Source organism: Balaenoptera ricei, chromosome 7 (genome assembly GCF_028023285.1).
Source record: "Balaenoptera ricei isolate mBalRic1 chromosome 7, mBalRic1.hap2, whole genome shotgun sequence".
NCBI lineage: Eukaryota > Metazoa > Chordata > Mammalia > Artiodactyla > Balaenopteridae > Balaenoptera > Balaenoptera ricei.
The window spans coordinates 12,158,643-12,186,225 of NC_082645.1; the positions used below are offsets into that span (position 1 = coordinate 12,158,643).

A 27,583-nucleotide genomic window follows, 5' to 3' on the forward strand; every position below is an offset into this window, starting at 1 on the left:
GTTTCTTAGTATTTGTTTTATCTTCTTCTCATTACTTACAGGTTCTTGGAAAACCCAGATTGTCACTGTCTTCCTACTTGCCTCAGTGACTTCCATAAGGACGTTAGTAATGAATGCAATTCAGAGAAAGTTGTTGCTATTTGTATACATGAATAATTTGTAAATTATATGTTTGTACATCAGGAGTCGTATATGAAGTCAAATCTTGACTAGGCAGAATTCCAACCTAGTGCCATCCTCAGACAAAAGTTACTGTTCTACTTTAAAATGATAAATCATGAAAAATGGCTCTCAATCACTATTTCTTTCATTTTTAAAAAATAAACACATATTAAATGCCTGTTGTATGCCAAACAGAAACAGACCAGTGGTTTCCAAAGAGGACCTAGGCCTAACCCCATTCAGCCTAAGGGTGTATAACACCTCTATCTCTGCCTACATCTGTTGTTTTGGATATCTTATCATCTTCTGGATAATAATTTTTATCTACTTAAATATTCCCAATTATACAAGATAACTTCAACAGATTTTACTAAACTAAACTTTGCAAAGAAAAAAAATTGAAAATTGACAAGGGCAAGACTCAAAAATAGTTTTCTGTTAACTACATAAACCAGAAATTAGAGGTTGCATCCTAGCTTTTTGTATGGGTTAAATATGACACAAATATGACATACATTTCATTGACCTATGCAGTATTGACCTTCATAATATTTCTTTTGTCCAAATCTTTGAACTTCAAATATTGTGACTTCTCTTTAAAAAATTCAAAAGATATGGTAACCCTGGCGTTAATCTTTGTCATGACAGAAATCAGTGTGGGGTAAGATAGGGCCACCCTCTCCTCTGAGCCAACACTCTCCCCCTCACCTTCGTGTCCACCCTTCCCCACAGTCTACCAGAAACTGAGAACTAAGGTCGGGCTAATATTGGCCCTCATGCTACTATTTATCCTTTTGTAGTTTTAAAAGGAAATTAATTTTTGTATCTATATATTCAATATTTTTGGTCTAAGATCTAGCCCAGTTTACTCAATTGTGATGCCTGCCTGATTTGGTTAGCATGTGAGCTTGTGACCCTGAGTCTAAACATTGTGATTAATCAATATTCTATTATAGAAATGCTTTTCATGAAAGTGTTGTTTATATGAGCACATGTATATAGATATCTCTCTCTGTGTGTATATATATAGAGAGAGAGATAGAGAGAGAGAGAAAGAAAAGGAAGGAAGGAAGGGAGGGAGGAAGGAAGGAAGAAAGAAAGAAAGAAGGAAAAAGAAAGGAAGGAAGGAAGAAAGAAAGAAAAAAGGAAAGAAAGAAAGGAGAGAGAACAGAAGGGAAGGAGAACAGAAGGGAAAAGAGGAAGGAAAGAAGGGAGGGAGGGAGGGATATATATACATTGCACGTATGTATGAACATATGTGTATATATATGTGCATACATACGTACAATGTATATATATCCTTCGAGACATTTTCATCTCAGCTTTTGTGACATCCTCTGTGCTCTTTCAGGCTTGCTCCGCTCTGACTTGTGAAGCATCTTGTCTTTCAGATGGAACCCCATTGACCTGGTGGATCGGACGGTCCAATGAAAGACACCCCTACTGGGGAGGCGCCCCTCCCGGAGTTCAGCAGTGTGACTGTGGCCTAGACGAGAGCTGCCTGGACATTCGACACTTTTGCAATTGTGACGCTGACAAAGACGAATGGTAATGGGCGTCCTGATCCCTCTGCACTCGTGGAGGAAGCCCACGAAGGGATGCATAAAATGTCCCCTAAGATAAAAGAGCATGGATGAGAGATTCAGTATGAACTAGGGCTCCTGAATAACGGTGATTGCTTTAACTTTGGGAATTTCTAGTCCTCGTACTTTCAGGGCTATTGCTGAAGTTTGTAATGTAAAGCGTGTTGCCACACCATCACCTCTTTATATTCTGAACATTCCATTTTCAACAGGAGAATGAAATGTAATATTTAGCTTTGCGATTTAGTCAGCATGTCTGTAATGTGTAGAATATAGGCTTTGGGAGAAGGTGTGGGAGGTAGGGATGTGTAATTATACAGACTGTTTCTTTCTTCTCCCATTGTCCCACTGATGATCCTGTCACTGGCCTGCCCTATTACTGCCACTAAAAATAGAGAAAAGAAAATTTATATTTATTAAACACCTATTTAGTCCTCATAACAAGCTATTAATTCTTTTTTTGTATTTTTTTGTATTTTTTATTGAAGCATAGTTGATTTACAATATGTTAGTTTCAGGTGTACAGCACAGTGATATATATATGTGTGTGTGTGTGTGTGTGTGTATGTATATGTGTGTGTGTGTATATATATATATATATATATATATATATAATTTTTTCAGTTTCTTTTCCCTTATAGATTATTACAAGATATTAAGCATATATCTTGTAATAATCTATAAGCATATATCTTGTAATGATCATATATTCCCTGTGTTATACAGTAGGTCCTTTTTTATGATTTTTTTAAAAATTTTGTATTGGAGTATACTTGTTTACAATGTTGTGTTACTTTCAGGTGTACAGCAAAGTGATGCAGTTATACATATACATATATCTATTGTTTTTCAGGTTCTTTTCCCATTTAGATTATTATAGAATACTGAGTAGAGTTCCCTGTGCTATACAATAGGTCCTAGTTGATTGTCTATTTTATATATAGTAGTGTGCATATGTTAATCCCAACCTCCTAATTTATCCCTCCCCTCCCCTTTCTCCTTTGGTAAACATAAATTTGACAGAGAAAACAAACCTATTAATCTTTCATAGTTTTCTCACTTTTGCATCTTAAGGTAGAGGAATGTAGATTACAGAGAGGTTAAATACTTTTCTCAAGATCACACAGGTCTATTAAGAGGCAGATCCAGAATTTGAATTCAGGTATAGCTGAGGCCAGACTCTCTCTTCCTCCCCCACAGCAAGTTACTTTTGTAGATAAAGTTTAGTTTTAGTTCTCATGGCCATCACATGTAGTTTTCCTTTGCCCTCCAGGTCAACTGCTTTTTTTTTTTTTTTTACTGTATTGATTATGAAAATATGCATAGAATATTTCCAAACCCACTTTGGTTTTGACTGAATTTAAGACATTCTTTGGTTTTGGCTTTGTAATTGTACTTGCTTCATCAAATGCTGCTCAAGTATAGTTAAGAGTTCCTCTGTCAACCTGCTGTCAACCTAGTGGAAATGGCTTTTAAGTACTTTCCCTTCACTGTTTAAATTGATAACAGCAGGAATGTTTCAAATAAAATTTTAGGTCCACTTGAAACCTCAGTTCAGTGAGGAAAGGACCAAGAACATGAATCCATCAGGTTACATTAGATGGACCACAGCTTCAGAATGTTGTAGGGCTGCTTGGGCCCCAAGTCATGTGACCTGAGTCTGATCTCAGAGAGACAGCAGTGAGCGGTCTTGAAGCAGGATCTTAGTTCCCTGCCTAGGAATTGAACCTGAGTAGCCTGGATGAAAGCTAGGAATCCTAGCCACCAGTCCAGCAGGGGCTAGAGACTAGGAGCAACATTGGCCTGACTCTTGCCCTCGTTGGAAAGCAAGACTATTTCAAGGAGGCAAAAACTGCAGAAACAGGTACAAAGTTTATTCTTAGAAACACAGCCCAACATGTGGGAGAGCACACAGGGAAGCAGTTTATTTAGACAGAAGCAAAACAGGAATACACACCCAGGGAGAAAGAGTGTGGGCCTTCTCCCTAATGAGGAGGACCACAGTAACAACGTGATTAAGTCATTTATGTAGAGGCAGTTCTTCCGGGTCTTTGTTCTCCTCTGGCCAATTATTTTGCTTCTTTTCACACATCCGACCTGTCTTAGGGCCCTTCCCAATATGCGTGCACATCTTTTTGCCAAGATGGATTCCAGCGTGGAGGCCTTTGGGAGCTTTGACAACACTTACTATGGGATGGCGCCCCCTCCCTTGTTGACCCCAGAGGAGCCTTCCTGCACATGTGCTGTCGGGGAGGTCTCCTTGACCTCAGGAGTGATAGATGTGGTCCTCCTATCTCTTTACTCCAGGAGAGCTCAGCTCCTGCCGTTAACTTTGTCCTTGGAGTGTTAGGGAAAACAGAGCTCCAATTTACTCTGTTTGACAAGCTCCCCAGCTGCTCAGCCCAGGGGCCCAGCTATCTTCTACCTCAGGTCCTTTCTCCTAACATCACGATCTTCACAGGGGTCAAATCAGATGCAGTTGACTGGACTTCTCCATTCTGTGGGCTCCCACTCTACCCTGCAGAGCCCTCTATCACATCTTGGAGGCCTACAAACCAAAAATAACTCTTGTTCTGTTTGGAGACTGTGTCTTTTTTAACATTATATCCCTGAAGACCTACTCTTTGTAGAGTAGAAGATGATGGTAGTTAGCTGAATAGATGAATGTAGAAGACCTTTGAGGAGGAGGAAGGATCCCAAAATGGCATTTACAAGCTTGAGAGGTGTGTGGAAAGGCTAAATGGTTGTGTGGCCAGGAAAACATAGTCAAAATCCTCTGCAACCAGCAGCTTAGATTTGCTCAGTTTATTTTGATTTTTTAATTTCCCTTCACTATGCTGACATTAGAAATGTATAGATTTATAGACTTACATGGAAACATGTTCATTTTATTCTGTATAATCAGAGAAGTTGGTAAGGGGGTTCGAATATAAGGAGTTATTGAGAAGGGGAAGTGTTTCTCCTTAAGTGCCTTCAATTCTCACTCGCTTTTTGGCTGAATTCTTGATCTTTGCTCACTGTTTCCTTTCCTTTGATGAAACTCTTTCCATACCGAATGCTGCCTCAGTGCCTTCCCTTCCTAGAGTACAAATGACCATGCCTGGGCTTAATTTAAGGAACACTGAGGAGCGGTGCTGGAGAATCACATCACATCACTTAAAAGTGGAAAATTAGACCATCATATTGAAATGCTGCTACTCTCTCTTCTCCAAGACTTCCCACTGATCATCTCTTCTACTCTGATTCCAGCCTCTCCCCCCTTTGACCTTCTTACTCATTCAGTAACCTTTGAACCCCTCCTATTGACTTCATCATCGAGGTTGTGCTCAGAGAAACTTTTCCTCAACTCTGGTGCCGTCATACCTCTTCCAACATGGGTTATTGTATATTTCGTAAGCCTTTCCTCTTCCTTTAGAGCCAGGGGAAAAGCCTCATGATGTGCCACTTTCTGTGGCCAGCAACCTTGATTAGGACATCGACATTTTAATTTTAGATGTAGGTTTTGTTCAACAATCAACCTACGAAGGATCAAGAGAAATGATTTGAACTTCCCTTTGTAAAGAGGCCCACTTTACCCTTGGCTGTCCTAGAGTTATGTTGAATATCTCATATATATATATATTATACAGGGTAGAGTATATAAAATACTAAGAACAGTTCAGTATATGATTGTTAAGTGACAATGTTTCCTAGGAGTTGCAATATAGTAAACTGCTATCTACTAAATACTATACAAGCCTGAAATCAGTTTTCTGATTCACTTTACCAATCCAGGTGAGATCAGGAATTTCCTTCTATCATTCTCATGAGGGAGCAGATTCTGATTTAACTCTTCTAGATTTCACTGTCTTAGGACAAGTCATAACCTGTCATAAACGATTCTGGAAAATAATTTATTATAGAGGCAACTGTACATATTATTCCAGCTGACATTTACTCATGTATCACATGTCTAATGAGTGCCTACTCTGTGCCGTCAGGCAGTCTGCTGTGCAGAGAAAGTCAAGGGCATTACAATCCCTGCCCTTGAGGAACTCGCAGGACAGTGGAAAAGAAAAGGCTAGTTATTTAGCAGTAAATGTAACAGCGTGATGACTTCGGTTATAGACAGAAGCACACATGTCAACCTGGGGTGCCCATGGGCTGGGATAGTTCGATTTCAAGGAAAAGTGTAGTTAAGTTCTGAAGGATCAGAAGAAGTGAGCTAAAGTTAGTGTAGTACAGGTAGGTGCTGCCATGTATTCAGACACGGAAATGTGAAATAATATAAAAATCACTACTTCCCCTAAATATAAGTATCTTGGTGTAGTTTTTGCACAGTTTTCATGTGGGGAACTTACAGGAGATGTAGGCAGGGAAGAAGAAGGTCAAATCCAGATCACGAAGCTTCTTGTATGTGAAATAACAATGAGAGAGCTTTGCTTTGTCTGTAACAGGGGTTGTGGACATAGAACATACATTCAGAGTGAAACACAGCAGAACCTTGTGGAAATGCATTCATTATGTAAATATTCAATTCTATTATTTACTACAGAAAGGTAAAGCACAAAAGCTGGCACTACTATGAAATGGTCATATTCTTTAACATTCTTCCAACCTGATTCTTAGATAACATGTGGTCCAGCTGGCTTTCCATACATTTCAAACTTTTGTTTCCGACAAGCATGCCCCTTTTGGTGTCCGGGTGCTTCTAAGAAAGCTCAAACATATTTACCTTATAAACTTCCCTTAAGTTTCTGCTCTTGGTAAAGTTAGTCAGAATACTGATGTGGGCTGGTATAGCATTTAGTAGATAGCAGTTTGATATATGACGACTCCTAGATAATATTGTCTCTTAAAAATGTTAGGTATCAGAGAAAGACAAATATCATATGATGTCGCTTATATGTGGCATCTAAAAAAGTGATACAAATGAACTTATTTATAAAGCAGAAACAGATTCACAGACATAAATAACAAACTCATGGTTACCAAAGGGGAAAGGTGGTGGGGAGGGATAAATTGGGAGTCTGGGATTAACATATACACACTACTATTAACATATACACACTACTACTACTATATTAACATATACACACTGCATAAAATAGATAATCAACAAGGACTTACTGTATAGTACAGGGAACTCTACTCAATACTCTGTAATAACCTATAATGGAAAAGAATCTAAAGAAGAATATATATATATATATACTCATATATATATCTGAATCACTTTGCTTTACAACTAAAACTAACACAACATTGTAAATCAACTATACTCCAATAAATTTTTCAAGTTAAATATCATGAAAAAAAGTAAAATTAAATTACAAAATGAAAAAAATGGGAAAAAAAAGTTAAGTACCATATGCTGAAGTGTTCTTAGTATTGTATATACTATATCTCATATCATTATCCCAACAACCCCTGAGGTTGGTTTTATTAACTCCTTTCCCCAGAAAAGGAACCTGAGGCCCTGAGATGCTAAGTGGCTTGGATAAGGTCACATGACTAAGGGGGTAGAGTTGGAATTCCAGCTGAATCCAAGGATGCCCTGCTGACTACGTCCAACGAGCTGCTAAGTTGGCATTTGGGGTTACGGCAGCTGGTGAGGATGCCAAAGAGACCCCTCCCAGGGTATCTCAGATCACATCACTGCACTGTGCATGTTGCTTTCTGCTAAGTCAGGTTGCTCTGAGGGCCTCAGCTATCTTCCAAGACGCTGATAATTGGTAATATTTTATTCTGTTTTAATTAACCTCTGTAACTGAATCACCTGCTGTCATATATTTCAGTGAAGCCCAAGTAAATGGGGAAAATGAGTATGTTGTGGGTAATGGGTGAAAGTAAGGCAGCTCAGAAGTGGAGGTGAGTGGAAGAAGGAAAAAAGAAGTAATTCAAGGAACACCCAAGGCACAATTCCTTCTTAGAATACTAAAGGGAAGCCTCAGGGAGATGTGGATCAGGTGTACTATGGAGCTGACTTCTCCTGGGGTTTCCATCCCAGCTAAAGAACTAAACAGGAAGAAAAAAAAAAAAAAAAGAAATGAGAAAACTTGTCATGAATAACAATCATCTCACAGTAAATGATTGTTTGCAAAGGAACTTCTCTTCAACATAATGATTCAGCCTATAGATATCCCCCCAGTCAAGTGTTCTCTGATTTAACCACGTCAGATGGATGGGCAGCTGAGAGCAAGAAAGAAAACTGGCGGCAGCTCCAAGCCTGGGGATCGCACAGGAGAGGGTTGGGCTGTGTGAGGGGTGGAAAAAGTCATCTGGGTAGAGGGGTACAAAATGGGACACAAAGGATGGTTGTAGAGGGATAAAAAGGATGGTTGGGTGGTGAGAAGGAGAAGGCAGAGAGATGGGCCAAAGTGTGCCTCTTCGTGATGGCCCATGGCGCGGATGAAAAGTTTTCTCATCCAGACAACCAGGCAGAGCTAAGGTGAAGCTCTCTTTTCTAACAGCAGGACATTCTTTTATTTATTCATAAGCAAGTACAGACATTTTTATGTGAGTTTTAGTGACTCTGTTCTTTGCCTCTTGCCCTTACTTCACCCTTGTATAAAGCGACATGGCACAGAACAGAAGGAGAAAATGGTATAAAGTTTAAATTCTGGTTATCTGATCATCCAAAAAAGGAAACTTATTGTTCTTTTTTTTTTTTAAGCAGGATATTTAAGGGATTTTTTTTTTTTTCTCAGCATGTGGAATCCTGGAGCTTCAAACTACTCTTTAGCCCTAGAATCTACTTCTTTGCCACAGAGAAATTGTTTAATAAATGGTGCTAAGCCATGAGTGAAAGATGGGTGAATGACTCCTGTTAAATACATTTTTACCTCTCTGTCTTTTGGTACATTGGACCATGGTGATTCTAGAATTAACTGATATTTGCTGCATTGTTGGCTGTTACCCACCTTTTACTATCTCACCAGAAATATTTACTCAAAATTTAACCTCAACTTTTTGCTGCAGGTTGATTTTCTCCCAGCTATCAAAGAGTAGTTAGAAGTGATCATGCTGTTCCCAAAGTTATCTTTTTTTTTTTAATTTTATTTATTTTATTATTTATTTTATTTTTGTCTGCGTTGGGTCTTTGTTGCTGTGCGCAGGCTTTTCTCTAGTTGCGGAGAGCGGGGGCTACTCTTCGTTGCGGTGCGCAGGCTTCTCATTGCGGTGGCTTCTCTTGTTGCAGAGCATGGGCTCCAGAGCACAGGCTCAGTAGTTGTGGCGCATGGGCTTAGTTGCTCTGCAGCATGTGGGATCTTCGCGGACCAGGGCTCGAACCCGTGTCCCCTGCATTGGCAGGCAGATTCTTAACCACTGCGCCACCAGGGAAGCCCCAAAGTTATCTTTTTAAACATTTGTGTTGCGCTGTTCTGTTTGTAAAGACGTGTCTAATCCAGCCCCAGGACCTTGACCTTCACAAGGGACCTTCACTCCTTTCCCTGGAGACTTAATGAGACAATTGCCTTTAGGAAGAAGATGCTGGTTACATCCAAGAGTTTAGAGTTTTGCTGTTTCCTCACGTAGGATATTCTTTGCTCTCTCAGGCCTCCTTTGATTTCCCCAAAATCTCCACCTCTGGGATCTCCACACTCAGTGCAGTGAGGATGCTTCAGACTCGGTAGTGTCCTAAATGGGGCAGGAATTCTGAATCCTGAAAGAAAAGAAAAGCTCTATCTCTTATTTTAAAAAATAATATTGTACAATCTCAACTGGTGGCAATTTTTTATTCATGAATGTATTTATGAGCTATTCCATGTAGAGATTAGGAAGGGTTTATCTGGGATTTTACTCACTCAGTCCCTGAATTCCACATGCATCTAGCAATGTAGTCAGAGCCAGAGCCTTGGGTTGGAAAGAGTATGCTTGGCAATAGTAGGTTCTTCATACATTAACTTCTGAGTCAATGAATGAATGACTTTTTTTCCTTTCTCCCCGTACTCTCTTCCTAGAAAAATATGCCCTGCCCTTGCTAGGTATGTTCTGCTGTTTTATTCCTTAAATTGTCACTTAAAGCATATATCCTGGGGCAACTTGATACTGATTTGTTTACACTAACAATCCCATGACTGCGTTTTGGATTGTTTTTATTTTATTTTTATTTATTTTTTTATTTATTTGTTTGTTTATTTATTTATTTATTTTGGCTGTGTTGGGTCTTTGTTGCTGCGTGCAGGCTTTCTCTAGTTGCGGTGATTGGGGGCTACTCTTCATTGCCATGCATGGGCTTCTCATTGTGGTGGTTTCTCTTGTTGCAGAGCATGGGGTCTAGGTGTGTGGGCTTCAGTAGTTGCAGCACGTGGGCTCAGTAGTTGTGGCTCCCAGGCTCTAGAGCGCAGGCTCAGTAGTTGTAGCTTGTGGGCTCTAGAGTGGAGGCTCAGTAGTTGTGGTGCACGGGCTTCATTGCTCCGTGGCACGTGGGATCTTCCCGGAGCAGGGCTCGAACTTGTGTCCCCTGCGTTGGCAGGCAGATTCTTAACCATTGCACCACCAAGGAAGCCCCTCAGATTGTTTTTAGATAGAGTGTTTTGTGGTACATCTGATAGGACATGATAGAAGGCATCACACACTCAAGGAAAAAAAAAAAAAGGAACAAAACAAAAATGGGAAAGCACAACTTCTAACCAGGGGTTGATCATTTAAAACTAACATATCACATCATTATCTTACAGAATTCTAGATGGAGTAAAATAGTTTATACTTCACCAAGGGTAGCATTAAGGATTGTTTTTTTGCTTTTTGTTCAATGATGTCACCATCCTATCATCTATTTGGAAAATTTCTAATAAGCAATTTAAGACCTGTTGGTTCCAGAAGACAAAACATAGCTATGAAATACTCTTTTCTTATGATTATAGGAAACACAAATATAGACTGAGGCTTCAGTTGCCTCAGTTACCTGTCAAGCTGTACAACTTTATTATCTCTAAGTTGTCTGTAAAGTCACATTACACATTTTGGGTAATTGCAAAATTGTGAGTATCAGAAATAGATAGAACTCAAAGTCAATATCAAGATGAAAAGTTTGCATTTCTTTAGTATATTTTATACAACATTTTGATTTGGGCAATTATTGTATACCAAAATATTATCATTTGACTTAAGCATGCAGTGAGACTTTGGCTTCTATTTTAATGTGCCTACTTGCCACTAAGTAGCATTACTCACCTAATAGTAGTTCTTACTCAGGACCAAATTAGAGGAGCTGCTTACCTTTTTGTCTGCTCTTTAAGTTCGCTTACAGCTCTCAGTTCTGATTCATCCAACTGAGGTTTCTATATTTAACAATGCACAGGGAGAACAACTTCTCCTGATTTTTAAAATTTAGTAGTTTTTTATTACAAAATAAATATGTCCTATTATTATTGTAAAAAATTCAAATATTGCAGAAATATTAAATAAAAAGGAAGCTCCTTCCTGACTATCACTTCGGACCCTCGTACTTCCACCCAACATGTAAAATTTTATACCTAGAGATAATAGTGGGGCATGTAGGGCACATCTACATATAAATATCTTCCTATGCACATACCATATTTATTAATATGCAAGTTCATTCAGTTTTTACGAAATGTGAGATTGTATTAAATGTGTTATCTGCAGCTTGTTTTTCTACATGAACTATGTCTTGAAGAGCTTTGACTTGGCATCATTAAATAAGCATAAACATGAATGCCTCCTGTCCATTTGAATGGCTGCAAAGTGTAGCTGTATCATAACTTACAGTTTATCATAAAATAATAAACATTTTATTTGTAAATGATGTTTTACTATTAGAAAATATATTGCAATGAACATTTTTGAGTCTTGACATACTTTATTTTCATTTTTTAAGTTATTATTGCTATCGCATAGATTTCTGGCTTAGAATTGTTAAATTGTCCACTTTTCTATTTTGATGAATGTGGCCAAATTGTCGAAGGGACTTAGGACTTTATACAGACCACAAGGGAGTCAGTTCAGAACTGGCCTCCCTGAGTCTGGGGTGAAATGATAGTCTCTTTGACCAAGTGGCTTCACCACAGAACTCACTGGGGGTCAAAACAGAGCCACACAGGGAGACGTTAGTTACAACCTCCTTTGGCTCAGAACTTGCTGGAACCCTTCAGCAGGTGTGGTCAACTCTGACATGACCCTGGTGATGTTGTATTCCCCTTCCATTCTTTCTCTCAGTGTTTGTCATTTCTATCAGGCCTGGTCCTGCTCTGAGATCCATTGCAACACTTTCAGCTACTTACAAATAAATAAATTCTCTGCATTATTTTCAAAAAGTAGAGTCTTCATCATTAAGAAGAAGAAGGAGGAGAAGGAGGAGGAAAAGGAGGAGAAACAGTTTTATCTCCTTTGCAAATCTGCCTTCTAGATTTTTAGTGAAAATATCATGAAGTAACACATGTAATACACTCAGAACACACACAATTGTGGCTACTTATGCTGGCAGCACCCTCGTTTTCGGGATGTAAAATATAATTGACCTCTATGTAATATCATATTATGTACTGGGATGGTTAAATCCTGTATTTGCCACTTAGTGACTATCATTTAGCCTCTCTGAGCTTCAGGCTCTTGTTTGATTTAAGAAAAGAAAAAGAAAACCAAAAAGAAAAAAGAATGCCTATCTCTGGGGAGTGCTGGCTAAGTTGGCATTAATTTGCTCGTCTAGCAGATATGCCAGGTATTTAGTTCTCAAAAATGTGTTAGTCATCATTTTTATTATTATTTTCTTTATTTTTACAGTATCTTAAATGAACTATGAGGCAATATTGACTTATAGAAGTTAAACTAATTTCTACGAAAGCTATACATACATGTATGCAATAAAATGCATAAGATAACTAACTAGCATACCAAAGCAATCAAATATATCCTTCAGCCATCACTCTAGGTGAGATAAGGAAAGAGCACTGAAAATGCTTTTCCCCAAAATGGGGCTGCCCTCTGAAAGTTCACTGGTAAAACTCACCATGTCATGGTTGGGGTGGTCCTGCCTCCATGGAAATCAACCAGGAGACTGCTTGTTAAATGTGTCACCGAAGAGTTTGTGGACTCCCAGAATTCCTGTCAAGGTGACCTATGTGTAATCTCAGAGAATGCAGGGCTGGAAAATCATTGCAGATTAGTCAACTGAAACCTAATCAAAGTGTATCTCGTGTGGAGAAAGCCTGTGTGAATGGAATGGGGAGAGTCAGCCCGAAACCCACAAGGACAACTCAAAGACTCAGGGCCAGGTTATTCCAGCCCTGCCTGGAGAAGATGTAGACGAATGTGGGAAACACAGCTTCCACTCACAAGAGAGCCGCTCTCTGCAGGAGCCAGACGAGGCCTGGGGAACAGGAGAGCACACTGGTTATGGCAAAAGTTTTGGTTCCAACCCTAGCCTCTCCACTTGCCAACAGTGCCCCCTGAGAAGTTGTATCTCCTCTCTCAACCCCTGTTGCCTCTGCTGTACAAGGCAGGCGATGTTATAATGCCATCATAGGGCTGTTCTGAGGGTGAAACAAGATCAGGTGTAAAACTCTATTCGTGTGCTTACCTGGCCAGGGAAAGGCAAGAGGTGGCTCCCATGCTCAGGTCCTGAGATGTGAGATGCTCAGCTGAACCCCAGAGCCATCAGTAGGTTTAAGAATAGCAGCCCCACACCCAAGCAGGGCTTCTAACGTATGGATCTTTTTCTTTAGGAAGAACTCTTCCACTAAAAGGCAAGGATGGCTTTAAATTACATTTTATTTTCTACTCTAATATGTTAAATATTTTGGAATTTGGACCCTACCTGTAAGAGATAGAGACTTCTTTACAAGGTTTGAAGCAATAAAGTACATCTTGTGGTCCACATGTGTGAGTATGTTTCTGGAGGTGTGGACAAGAGTGAGAGGGAGGGAGGGAGGGGGCAGAGCGAGGAAAAGTAGGGGGCAGGTCAGGTAACTGTCTCCCAGGCCCAGGCCGACTCTGGGCCTCAGAGTAAAACTGAGGCCAGGACGATGAGGATAGGGCAGCTGAACAGAGACCTAAAGATGGGGAGTTTGGTGGAAGTTGTTGGTCAAGAATGAAGGAAGAAGTGAGGAAAAGAGGAGAAATGAAGATCCGCAGGTGTACGGCCTCAGCAGCTGAGAGCCTGGGACCAAGGCATTGACAGAACTGAGTAACAAGTAGGTTGGCCGATCCCTGGGGAAGTGACCAGTGGAGGGGGTTGGGGCATATTAGTTAAGAGATGACGGACGATTGACGTCCAAAGGAGATCTTTCACAGGCAGTTGAATGAATATGTATTCCTCGGAAAATGCATGTGAGTGTGTGAGTGTGTGTGTGTAACAGGAAAGAAAGCAGCACTGTAAAATGCTGCAGCAACGTGGAGTAAGTTAGGGACTGGCATTTCCATTCTGTGGAAATGAGCGATTCTCTGAAGTTTCAGGGGACTGAAAGGAGAAAAGGTCAATTTTGGTAGGTCTGGGAGGAGGGTGAGAGAGAAGAAAGAATGCAGACTTCCTGTGAAGAGCTTTTATGGCACTAATGAATCTTTCTTTCTTTCCTATCCAGAACAGGTTAATCCAATGATGCCTACAAAAAACCTTCATCCTTGCTAGTACTTTTTACAATCAGTTTTATACTCATAAAATCCGGAGGGCCATTTACATTTCTTAACAGTAAAGTAGCATTGGGTAAACTTTGGCTGTATTCATATACTAAGACCAGATTTTGTTTTCTCACATCTACTTGAGAAGAGCCCTATGGCTTCAGATTTCTTTAAGTATTTACAGAAGAAATGTAGTTTCTGAAAGTATTAAATATATGCCAACATCGTCTTGTTTTGCCCCTCATGTTTCTTATACTAGGGACTGAAATCAAGACTCCGGATATGGCCTGGTCAGTGTGGGGCACAGCTAAAGGGATATTATCCTCTGGTGTGGACTTGTCTATGTGACCACAGTCAATGTTTGCACTTGCTGTTTTGTCAGCCAAGTGACCCTTGAGCTCGTTGTGAGCTTCTTGTCATCTAATCCCTTAGGTTCTTATTTTTTTTTTAAGTCTCAATAAGGAAGACAAAAGGGAAATAATGCCTTAACCAAAGTTAAGATAGAATTACTGTCAAGCATCGATATGGCATTTAGACTTGTAGAGCTGTTTATGGGCCTCATCCTGGCTATTCCTCTTTTGCAGCCACAGCAAATGGAGGGCTTCATGTCTCCCACTCAACAGAAAGGTATGCAGAGTTTCCTGAGAATAATTCATTCAGAGTCACACAGGGGCTTCCAAGGGACCTGAGGTCTTGAGTTCTTTGCATAATTTTCTAGGTTTATCTACCTTATGAATAATGTGTTATTTGTTACTTTTGGGTGACTGAAAGAGAGAAGAATATAAAAAGGAAAAAAATCTCTCTTAATCAGCTCAGTCACCCAAATGATGCTATAAAAAGAATTGCAATAGTTAACCAAAAACTGGCTGACAGAAAAAACAAAAAAAAAGGCAGTATGTGAGTTTTCACTGCACTTTAATGATACACTAAAGAAATCAATAGCCCCTGTTCTGCTCTGCAAACCTGATTTTAGTAAAGTCCCTAGATTCAGATAGAAAAACTAAGAGGAGACCACATTGGCTAATTCTGTGCCGTACTTTTGCTCTTGAGAATATTTGAGTCTTTTCCCTAATGTGCATGTTTTATCATTAGGTCACATGTGTTTCTTGAGGACCATGTGTCTGTTATCTATTCTTTGTGCCCTTCAAGCTTCCATAAGCTGGGATCTTTGGCTGGCCAACAGTGGGGCTCTTTTTCCTTATTTTCCTTTTAAAAGTTCTTTGTATTTTACATTTTTTTTTTCACACTTGACTGGGAATTTCAATAGCTATTTATTGAATCCTTACTATGTGATAGTCAACATGTTAACTTTTATATACATTATCTACTTTGATTTATACAACAACATCGAATTAGTATTATTATCCCCATTTAAGAGATTAGGAAACTGAGTCCCAGGCTGACCTCATGACATCATACAACCTGTGTGTTGAGGCACATGTTTTAAGCTAGGTCCATCCGGCCTAATGACAATGCATTCCCACTACAACACAATCGTTTTTGTACTTATAAAGTACATAAGCACCCTGTGCTTTTAGGAAGAGTCTTGTATATTGTTCCAAAGGAAGACAAAGTTTGTAAAGTGCCCTTGAGAAGATGAGTTCATACAAAAGCCAAAGGAAAACAACTTCGTGTGTAGAACATCAACTCTACAGCTGCAGTTTGTATCACTTTTTATGCCACCCCCCAAATATTCTACCCATTAATACTTTGAAATGTTTGAATCAGCCTTGTTGCTCACACACTGAATTAAATCCAAACACTCTTCTCACTGTGATGCTAGAGCATGAATGAACTTGCAAAGTCCCTCGATGCCCAGGTGGCCTGTAGGCTGAACACAGCCCTCACCTGTGTTTTATTGGTCAGTTTTATTGCAGTGTTGAGTCCCACCATACATTTTTTTCTTTTTAAAGAATTTTAAATCCATTTCTAAGATTTGAAAAATTGAGAAGTTTTACGTTGATATTCCAGTCTGGCCCACTGGTCCTACATTCATGAATAGCATAATTACCTGTTAGGAATGACTATCACCGTCTCCTGTAGACAGAATACTACTTCCTCCCAGTCTTCCTCTTGTTCTTTCTCTCTCTCTCTTTCCCCCTGACACTGAAGCTGTGTGTCATGTCCCATTTATCACCTAACACAAAGCTGGCTTCGTTCATTTTTATTACTTTCCTGGCCCCTGTAGGCATTTGAGTTTGTGTCTACCACATTAAACAACTCTGGAGAGATTTTTAGATTTTATATAAAAAGTATTTTTGGTAATATGCTCTGCATCATCAAACTAAATATGAAGTTCTTTTTCTCTGTTATTTGGAAGAGATTTTTTTTCTTGGAGCGATTTTGTATATTCCAACACCTTGGCGCCAGGACATCAAATTGATACAGACAAGATGCCATAGTGTATGAGGGAGACAGTGGTCGGCACTGATGGACAGACTTCAGAATCTACCATTTTCACCTTGAAAATGAAAGAAAAATTGGGGAGAAATAAAATCCTATAGTAGTGTAGAGTTTCTACAGGAGTTTGGTCTTTATTCCACTTTGGTTACTTGAAACTTGCTTTGCCATGTCTGCTTGAAAAAATATTAGAACATGAAGATTCTACTTTTATTCTGTGTATATGTGACATTCATAGGTGTGCTTTCAAATAGACACAAGAATCTTATTCCAGATCCTTTGATTGGCCTCTAAATACAGGTACTCAAATTATAGACAATGCATAGTGCATTTCTTTACATTTTGGGTGAATAGACCTGTCAGGGTATATGTACAGGTGAATATTTGATTTGTTTATAACCAAGATGAATTAGTGCATTTTTCTACAGATCTCAGGAGTTGTATGTCTAATCTTAACATTTAGTTTTCCACAATGTTCTGTGTAGTGTGGAGGCCTCCAAGACAGAATCATAGCTGGATGTATGAAAAGATAAATTGACTTGCCTGAGGCTGCAGTGATTCAGGGGCAAAAATGAGAGCTCAAATGAGTGTTAACACTACTATTTTTGAGCATTTACCATAGATCAGGCACCGTGACTATATTATATCATTTAATTCTCTCTATAACTCTGTGATATAGACATTACCTCCATTTTTCAACTGAGGATACTGTGGAATCTCAGAAATAAAATAATTTGCCCAAGCTAATGCAGGTGGAAACTGGAGATCCGGGATTTCAGAACAAATCTGTGTGCTTCTAAATCTGTGTCCTTAAAGCACTTCATCACACTACTTGGACCTTGCCATGCATCCTTAATTCATAATTTGACACATTATTTTCTTTGTCTCTAAACTCAGAGCTGTAAATAATATGCAAAGGATGATGAAATATAACGTTGATTTTGAGTGGTTTTTTTTTTTTAATTTTTATTTATTTATTTATTTATTTTTGGCTGTGTTGGGTCTTCGTTTCTGTGCGAGGGCTTTCTCCAGTTGCGGCAAGTGGGGGCCGCTCTTCATCGTGGTGCGCGGGCCCCTCACCATCGTGGCCTCCCTCGTTGCGGAGCACCGGCTCCAGACGCGCAGGCTCAGTAGTTGTGGCCCACGGGCCCAGTCGCTCCGCGGCATGTGGGATCCTCCCAGACCAGGGCTCGAACCCGCATCCCCTGCACCGGCAGGTGGACTCTCAACCACTGCACCACCAGGGAAGCCCGTTGAGTGTTTTTTGAGTGTTGTGTTGATGTCTTTGTGTCTACAGAGAAAACCAATATGAATTTGCTCCTCTGTGTTCTCATAAACAAATTGCTGCATCATATACTTTGCCTTGATTGTTGTGGCTTGGTGCCGTGTCTCCCAATTCCCAGGAGCAGACAAGATAATCCATCCTGTGCTTATCTGAGGCTGTGTGGCTGGGCAGTCCAACCCACCCATGTGCAATTATCAGACTGCCTTATATAATTCAGTTCAGCTCAGATTAACATATATTTATGGCATACTTGTTAAATTTAGGGTTGAGATAGACACCAAGTGACCAGACCCCTGCCCTTTCTGCCCTGTGGCCGTAGACAAGTTATCTCATATCTCTTAGCCTCAGTTTCCTCATTTGTGATGGAAATAATGGTACCCACCGCATAGGTGTGTTACTTTTCCCCTAGTATATTTCTGGCTCAAAATCACTGCATATTCATTCAATGCCAGTTTCTTACTTACATTTCCTTTTTACTCTCAGTAAAATGGTGTGTCCTTACCATGAATCCAAAAACACAACTCAAAAAAAAAGGGAGACGCAAGAGGGAGGAGATATGGTGATATATGTATATGTATAGTTGATTCACTTTGTTATAAAGCAGAAACTAACATACCATTGTAAAGCAATTATACTCCAATAAAGATGTTAAAAAAAAAGGGAAACTTGGATAGCTTAACCCCATTCATTTTTAACTTTCTTGTTGAAGGATGACTAGTCAGTTTCCTAGTTGGGTAATTAACAGAGACAAAGCCAGAGTCATTAACTACAAAGATCTCTAAAACATAGAAAAAAAAAAAAAGCAGCAAACCACCTAGAGTTAAAAGGTGATAAGAAACATCCTAAACTGATTAAAACCTGTTGGCAGGTGGCTGAAACAAGTCCTTGGAGTGATTTTAAGTGGCTTTGTGATGCTTATTTCAAGTTAGTTACTGAGATAGCCAATCTCTTCATGGAAAGAGAGGCAATGTTTCATGTTCCATCAGCACTGCATTGGGCAGGTGGGATGCTGTGAGCTATAAAAAGCAGCAGCAAGCTCTGTAAACTACCTGCTTTTCTGGAAAGACTTAAGGAAGATGTAAAATGCTCTTGTTTTTGGAAGCTGGCCATGGGTTTTGTAATTGGCATCCCAGACTTTCACGCATACCTATGAGATGAAAGGCCCTCTGTTATCCCCCTGCTGCCCCAACCCTGCAGCAACCAGCCAAATCACTTTTGAAAAGAGGAGGCTTGTTAAAGAATCCCTAGATTATCCACATTTTCTCCTCTCTTTTCTTAAATTTATGTTTTGCAGGACAAATGATACTGGCTTTCTTTCCTTCAAAGACCACTTGCCTGTCACTCAGATAGTTATCACTGATACCAACAGATCAAACTCAGAAGCTGCTTGGAGAATTGGTCCCTTGCGTTGCTATGGTGACCGTGAGTACTAAATTGAAAGAAGACTTCTCTCTGTCTTACATAAGCACAAGATGTTTTATTCCCTTATCCTTTTTCCCTGCAGTGTCCCCCAGTCTTGAAAATTATCTACATGCCCAGTGCTTTCTTGTACCCCATTCAAAAACAATGAACCATACTCAGGATTTTTTCATTTGCAGGACACTTCTGGAATGCGGTATCATTTTATACAGAAGCCTCTTACCTCCACTTTCCTACTTTCCATGCGGAATTCAGTGCTGACATTTCCTTCTTTTTTAAAACCACGGCTTTATCTGGAGTTTTCCTAGAAAACCTTGGCATTAAAGACTTCATCCGACTTGAAATAAGCTGTAAGTGTTCTCATTTATGAATTTAGTATAACTGGTCAGCAGAAGTTTTAATCTTATCTTTGCCGCCAACAACTAGTGTATTATTTAGATTATCAAATTGATCTCCCTGGGCCTCTGTCAAATTAACAATGATAATTTCTAGTTCCTCCTTATGTTTTTTGTTTTATTATTACTTACCCGTATTTAAAGAGTCATTCTCTCTTCAAACTAGTGCATTCCCAAAATTCCCATAGATATTTATTTACAGTGTCTTTTATCTGATCCATGGGCATTTATTACCTATTCTTTTAAGCTTCCACACCACGGAACTTTTTCACTGCAATTTCTATGGAAAGCTGAAAACATTAGTATTCTGCATTCTATTTATACTTGAAGTCAAATTTTTGTTGTACTTTTTCTCTGCAAGTAATTTCTTGGCTTATTTCCCATCACCAGGAGTATGTGACTGACCAATAAGAATTTCCATTGTTTCTCTACCACTTCACCATGAACAGGGGTGTATCTAGTGAGTTTGGTGTCAGGACATGGATCATTTTTTAACATCCCATCTCCTATATACAAGTTATATTAAGAAATAATCATAAAGTTAAATGAAAAGTAATACAAATGCAGATGTGGAAGTGTTCTGTTAATGAACTTTTATATGTAATCATGCCAATAAAAATATTCCAGTACAAAAAAGAAACACAATACAATAAAGAATTTTAATCACATTCATTCATTTTTTATATAAAAGGGAAAAATACCTACATATTGGTCTGTTCAAGTAATAGTAGTAACATTAAAAGTTCTGTTCCTTAGACTTGACTTATGCAAATTTGTGAGTTCATCAGAATTGATTTTCTTTGCATGTTCATGTTCAAAAGAGAGTATATTCAGATTTGTCCGTTTATCTTCTCTCTTACTGATCAAAGGATACTTTTTATTAACTTTAAATTTAAAATGTTTTTCACATTAAGCAATAGATATAAACATTTTAGGAAAGATTTTAAACATAAGGCTAAATTTAATAGAGATTCATAAAAATCCCATTTTACAATAAATTCCAGAAATTGCTATAATCTCTATGTACTTTTTTCACGATCAATGTTAGCAACTTTCAAATAGCTCTGAAATAAAAAAAAAATCCACTAAAATATTTTTATTAGAAAATTCATCATGGGTTACTATTCTATTTGGTGAAACCTTACAGAGTTCCTAAGGTTTTGGAGTTGCTTAAGCTCTCTTTGGGTGCAATTTGTGTTCACAGCCCCTGTGGTACTATATATTCCTTGTTTCAACAGGAGATCTGAGTTAAACAATGATAGCACAGTAACTGTAAAAATGGGAAATCAGAAATTGAGTTCTTATTCTTAAAAACAAACACATATTTGAGTCTGCATGTTCAGGAGCCAATGGTACGTCAGGAGTTCTCTATATTAACTTCCCTCTTGAATATAATATGTGGTAGGTAATAAAATGTACTACTTGAAGCTTACACATTATTAAAAATTAATACTAACATCAACATTTGTTACAACTTAAACCTACAAAAGTTCCCCCCCCCCCCCCCCGGTGGAGGAATGTTTCACTGCTGACATTATTTAGAATTACTGGTGTGTGGCAATAATAAAAAAACAGATCTACTTTTAGTTGCTTTTGCTAGTTTTCTGATTCTCTGCATTCAGTATACGCACTTCTTTCTTATACACAAGGTGGACTGCTCCCGCCATCTTGCCCTTATTAAAGCCGTGACCATGAAGACTTACGCTTTTCATTAGGTGCCTCATTTACCTGGTTTTAAATGCATGTTTTCTATGGTTTGATTGTGGCAATTGACCATATTACAATAATAATGTGATAGCATGAAATACCCTTGAAAACCTAAGTAATAATGTCTTAGCAACAGCAACTTTGAAATTTGAGAGCTCCAGAAAAAGAGACAAAAATGCTGGCTGGAGGAGATGGCTGAAGTGCATGTACAGATCTCCTGCAGAGCACAGAGCAGCTAAGTGTTTCTTCTGCAGCTACAGCACAATACAAGGAAAGGCATCTCTTTAACTGGTAGTTGTAATCTCCTTTTACTCCAATGATTTAGACTCTTAATGGCAGGAAGATCTTGTGGCTTTAGTGTGAAATAAGATCCCTCATAGCTACCTTGGCCAGGCTTTAAATATGTGGAGTTGGGTGCCAGCCATTTCATAATATGGATATAATAACCTCAATGTAAATTTAATAACAATCAGGCCCTAAGGCCTTGCGATTCATTAAAGCAGCAGCAAATGTCATGGCATATTATCACAAGGTAATGAGTGATGATTTAGTGTTAATTATATTTCAATGTCCAATTTGTTTGTACTTCCTCATACTATATTTTGTCCTTTGGGTTGCACAAAAATGTTTTCAGTGCAAGTGGTATTAAATCTGATAAAAATTTAAAATCCGTTGATGTCATTGTTCAATGCACACTTTTTCACCAGATCAGAGAATATGTATTTTTTGAAACAGGAAGATTTTGTATAAACTTTTTTAAAGTACGAGGCCTCAAAATTTTCAAAATATTTTGTTTTATTATTATTATTATTTAAAAGGAAAAACAAACAAATGGGGCTTATCTTTCATTTCTTACTAACAGCTGCACTCAACCTATGTCTTTTACACAGATGGGATTTTCACCCTAAAGTGTTCATAGTAAGATTCCTCTACAGATCAGCTTCTTAGAAAGAAAATGGCCTTCACATAAATGTAGTAGATTTCTCAAGTAGATCTCTTCCTCATCCCCAAGGACTATTCCTCTGTAACTATCCGAACAGAAATTTTCAAAATTGATGTATCCGAATTGTTGGACAGGGAACAAGAAGTTTACATAAAATTTTCAGTTTATTTCTTTCTGGGTCACTTCCAACTAAGACATTTGAATTTTGTAGCTTTAAGATTAGTCCATATTCTATGAAAGACAAGATGTTTCATTATGTCCTCAAGTGTTAATGGATTTGTTTCAAATGAGACTGAGAAAAAAATAGCTATTTTGACAGTTAGCTCACAATGGCTGTGCAGGTTGAAACAGATATTTTGGAGTGGATGGGGGATCAGAAGGAAATGGCTGTTGAGATCAGTATGGCATAGCGGAAAGAGACTACTGGTCAGAACCCAATGTGGATTCTAATTTCTGTTTCTCTAACTCTAATTGTGAGCAAGTTCCTCACCCCTTCAGTGCTTGTTTATGAAAATGGAATTGTTGATGCCCATATGTCAATCAGATGCATTTGGCTGCAATTAAAAGAAAATTCAATCTTAACCGGTAGACACAAGGATGGGAATTTATTGGTACCAGGACACGTGACCAAGTCCAGAATTGGTGGGGCACTTTATTTCTGGTTGGATTCAGGAGTTTAACAAATGTTAGTGGTGGTCTAATTTATTTCTCTCCCTGCTCTGACTTCTGAATCTCTACTTCTGTCAAGGCTATCTTTCCCTCAAGAAGGAGCCACATTTCAGCTGATAGGAAGGCACTTCTTTGCCAGCTGTCCACACCATGCTCCTGATATGCGACTCCTCTGACTACCTAGGAACAAATGCCTCTAGACAGGGAAGTAAAGATTTCAGACTGGTTTTGCCGGAGCCCAGCCTTACCCCTTGGGTGGTAGGGGCAGCTAGCTGACCTTAAAGCCTGTAGGGGAAAAAAAAAAGTCATTTTCACTCCTAAAAGTCTGAGTTCTTGGCTGAGAACCATGTGATAAAAGACAGAATAACAAGAGGAAAAACAAACAGAAGTTTGTTAACATGTATACCTCATGTAGGGATGGGAAATACCCAGAGGAAATGAGTGACTCAACGACGTGGCTTAGAACTCCAGTTCATATGACATCTTAAAAAGAGAACAATACATTTTTGGAGAAATAATAGGATAAAGGAAAGCATTTTTAGGCTTCGAAAGTAGAGATAAAGGCTAGTTAGTCAAGTTTGTTATGTAGATTCTTCTGGTGGCATCTCGAGGCTGATAGGGGCTAACGTTGTCTCCAGGTGATTAATGTTTGTCCTCTTGGTAGAGAGGGGAGAGGGGATGGAGGAACAACTAAATCTCTATCTCTATCTCTATGTCTATATCTATATCCTCATCTATATCTATATATCTAGAAATTTGAGTTCTGACTTTCCGATGTATCATATCAATAATATTACCAACTGTGATGGTAACTTGAAGATACAATCCTCAGATCCTCAAGAATAGGAAAGATTAATTCTAATAATAATTACATTTATACTGAATGGTTGAGTACTCTACTTAGACATAGTACTGAATGTTTTATATTCATTATTTAATTTTGTTTTCAAATAATCTCATCTATAATCATCAAGATATTGCATTATGATTTTCATGTTCAACTTACAGTCCAATATGCAGATGAGGAAGGTGAGCCTTGAGAGGGTAAATAACACACCCAGCATCACCCAGTAAGATTCAGAATCCAGGATTCAGTTCTGTGTTCATTCGAACAGCTCCCTACTCCGCTTTGCAAAACTGTCTCAAGAGCCAAGAATGTTAGAAGGTGAGAAAATAGCATGATATTACTCCATGTTTTGAGGCATAGGACATTCAGCAGGTCTTTACAGCTTAATGCAAAACTGCGTGTGCTTTTTTTCTGGAATAGGAGCCACAGTTGTCATCAGCTCCTCCAAGAGTCCATGTCTCCAAAAATGTTTAACAATATTTCATTTACTTCTCATTCTACAGATGAATACATGGGAGGTCAGAGAGGTTAGGAGACTACATTAAGGCCTTGCATCTTCTTCTTTATTCCATTATGGTGCCTGAGACATCTCACATGCCTGACCTGTGTAGGGCTGAGAACACGGAGATGGTGTCACAGTTTGAGGAAGGAAGAGCATTGTACAGGAGCCTTAGAAGGCGTCTTCTCATCTTCTAGGAGCACTTGGTGTACAATCTCTCGTGCTTGTGGCAGGCTCCTCCACTTGACATGCCCCTTCTTGGTCAATCTGCTCAAAAGCACACCATGAGCTCATTTTGTTTCATTCATCTCTGCTTAGCACAGGCCCTGGCTGGGTAAAAACCCACTGAAAGGCTCCAGTGACTCCTTCGCTTTGTCTTGAACCATAGGGTGTAAATGTTAAGGGAGGATATTTGTCAGAGAGTTGGGGGAAGAAGAGGGTAAATTCATGATAGAGGTAATGCTGCCACTGGGCCTCCAGCTTTCCCATTTAGAACCACTGAGCTATGCCCATGCCCCCAGCAAATGAGATCTAGTTGACGTTGGCCTCGGGTGTCCTGTCCACCAAGTCACTAGGCAGTGTTGGAGGTATCACCATGTACTTACATTTATTTTCATTCAGTTTTTTCCAGGCACCCGTATTATATATCTAGCTTTAACTGCCCGGTAGGGACTGCATCGGTTTTGGGGATCGTGGTTTTCTCATAGGACAAGTGGGTTAAAAAGTGAGCTCCAGAGACACATCACCTGGATTTAAATCCTGACTCTGCCCCCTCTCGGTTGGAGCAGCTTCTCAGCTATCTGTGGGTCAGTTCCCTCCTCTGTAAAATATTACCTTTCTCATAGGATTGTAGGGAGTTGATTCATGAAAAATGCTTAGCAGAGTGCCTGGGTCATGGTAAGCGCTCATAAATGTTAGCTATTATTATTGCATTTCACTGATTCTCCCCTAGTTCTAGGAGGAGTGAGTCGAACATAGTAGGTCTTTAATAGTGACTTGAATAAAGTTAAATAATAATAATTTTAGAAGGTTTTTAAGGAACCTAACACCTTGGTATAAAACTAAAAAAAAAAAAAAATTAAAGAAAATTTAAAAATTGCATTTAGTATGTGCCGGGTAACATTTTAATGAATGAAATTTTAGTTTGATGGGAGCTTCCTGTATACAAGGCCCAATCCTAGGTTCTGGGTGTCCAATGAATGAGATGTTCATCTACAGGTTGCAGACTAGCTGGGGAGACAGACCATAAACAGATCATTATACAACAGAGGGATAAATGTTGGGGCAGAGATAAGTGCAGACCAGAAACTAACAAGGAGGTAGTGGTGACAGGGGGTGGCAGGCCGTCACAGCAGTGGAGCAAGCCTTCCTTCCAGAGAGTCGTGCTGTCTGCATGGAACTGGATATCCGCAAGACCAGCTTTGCAGGAAGGCTTTTAGCAAAATCTTTAGCATTCCTCCCCTTCAACCTCAAGAGTCTTTACCTATGTTTTTAGAGAGAAATACGTTTGTGCTTAATATCTCAGTAATTGTTTATTTGGTCTCAAGATAAGCAGGGCTGCAAGGTAGCATTGGTGGCCTGATAAGAAACAGGCAACGGCTCAAAGGGCCAACTTCACTCTTATTTAATCTTGTAATTGTTGAATCTGATTTGCTCCCTTCAATTCTGTTTCCGTTAATGTGTGGGTTTATGAGCCAAAGACAACTGACCTGGGTTGGTGAACCATGCCACGGTGATGATAATAATAATAACAGCTATCATTGTTGAGTACATCCTACACGCCAGGCACAGTTCTAAGAACTTTGTCAGGGTGAATTTATAAACAACTTGACAATTAGGTATTGTTTTTATTCCCATTTTACAAAGGAGAAAAGTAAGAGGTGACAAGCTCGAAAACTTACCTCAGGTCTTGAGGGTGCCAGAGCCCATGTCTCAAATCCCATTTGTAAAGCTTCTATCTTATTGCCTCTCTTTGCGGTCAGGGCTCACATTCACCAGGAAGCAAAACAATTCAAACTCTCTGCTACTTGAAATTCTGCATACTGGGGGCTTCTTATACCAAGGCTGGCTTTCTGTTAGGGTTTAAAGGCTGAGGAAGGAGTGGTCCAGGGTGATGACTGACCTTTGGTATTGCTGAATATTCAGATCTGTTAGTTGATGACCTTGTCAAAGAAATACACATGTCCTATCTCGGGTGTAAAGGAGGGGGGCCAACACAAGGTGCTGATAAGGAGGGGAAGGTCTGGAATATGAAGGCTCCTGTTCCTGAGAGGGGACTGTCTTCCCCTCAACTTCAATTTATAATTTACCTCTCCACATCCTTCAGATTTAGAATTCTTACATAATAAAAGAAAATACAAGAAGATATACTAAAATAGAGAAAAAAGATGGAGATTATACTTTTGGAGTCAGATTCTACTTACTATCAAGGCAACTTCAAGCAAATTATTTCCATTTCTCTGAACTTTCATTTTCTCACCCATAAAATGGGCATAGAAATGAGACCTTTCTCATAGAGTTGCTTTGAGGATTGAAATGAGAGAATCTATGGGCAGTGCTTAGTACAGTGCTCCTCAGAGTGCGTGGTACTACTGTGCTGCTGCTACTTCTCTCTCTCTCTGTTAATGGTGATAACACCACTGTCACCATCCCCATCATCACCATGACCACCACCATCACCACTATCACCACCATCACCATCGCCACCATCCTCACTACTACCATCACCACATCACCTTCACCACCATCATCATGACCACCACCATCACCATCACCACCATCACCATCACCTCCATTACCATCACCATCACCATCACCTCCATCACCATCACCATCACCATCACCACCATCACCATCACCATCACCTCCATCACCATCACCATCACCATCACTATCATCATCCCTATCACCACCACCGTCATCATCACCACCACAACTATCACCATCATGGCCACCACTGTTATCTTCCTGTCATCATCATCATCAACATCATCATCATCACAGGTAGCATTACCCCTGACTGGCTCTTTCCTGTCTTGTACGATAAACAGATTGCTATAGAAAGGCAGAAACGGTCATGGAAGGAGCCCCGCGTGGGGAGTTGGGGGGATAGG

At 39.3% G+C, this 27,583-nt stretch overlaps 1 protein-coding gene across 2 annotated transcripts in view; it reads left to right on the forward strand.

The window, feature by feature from the left end:
- Positions 1 to 27,583, forward strand: part of CNTNAP5 (contactin associated protein family member 5) — an 887,247-nt gene that overhangs the window by 730,639 nt on the left and 129,025 nt on the right. For both annotated transcript variants that reach the window (XM_059927107.1, XM_059927108.1), the window contains exons 14-16: positions 1,554 to 1,710; positions 19,286 to 19,413; positions 19,590 to 19,760. In XM_059927107.1, coding sequence (XP_059783090.1) covers positions 1,554 to 1,710; positions 19,286 to 19,413; positions 19,590 to 19,760 — 456 coding nt within the window. The remainder of the gene's footprint in view (positions 1 to 1,553; positions 1,711 to 19,285; positions 19,414 to 19,589; positions 19,761 to 27,583) is intronic.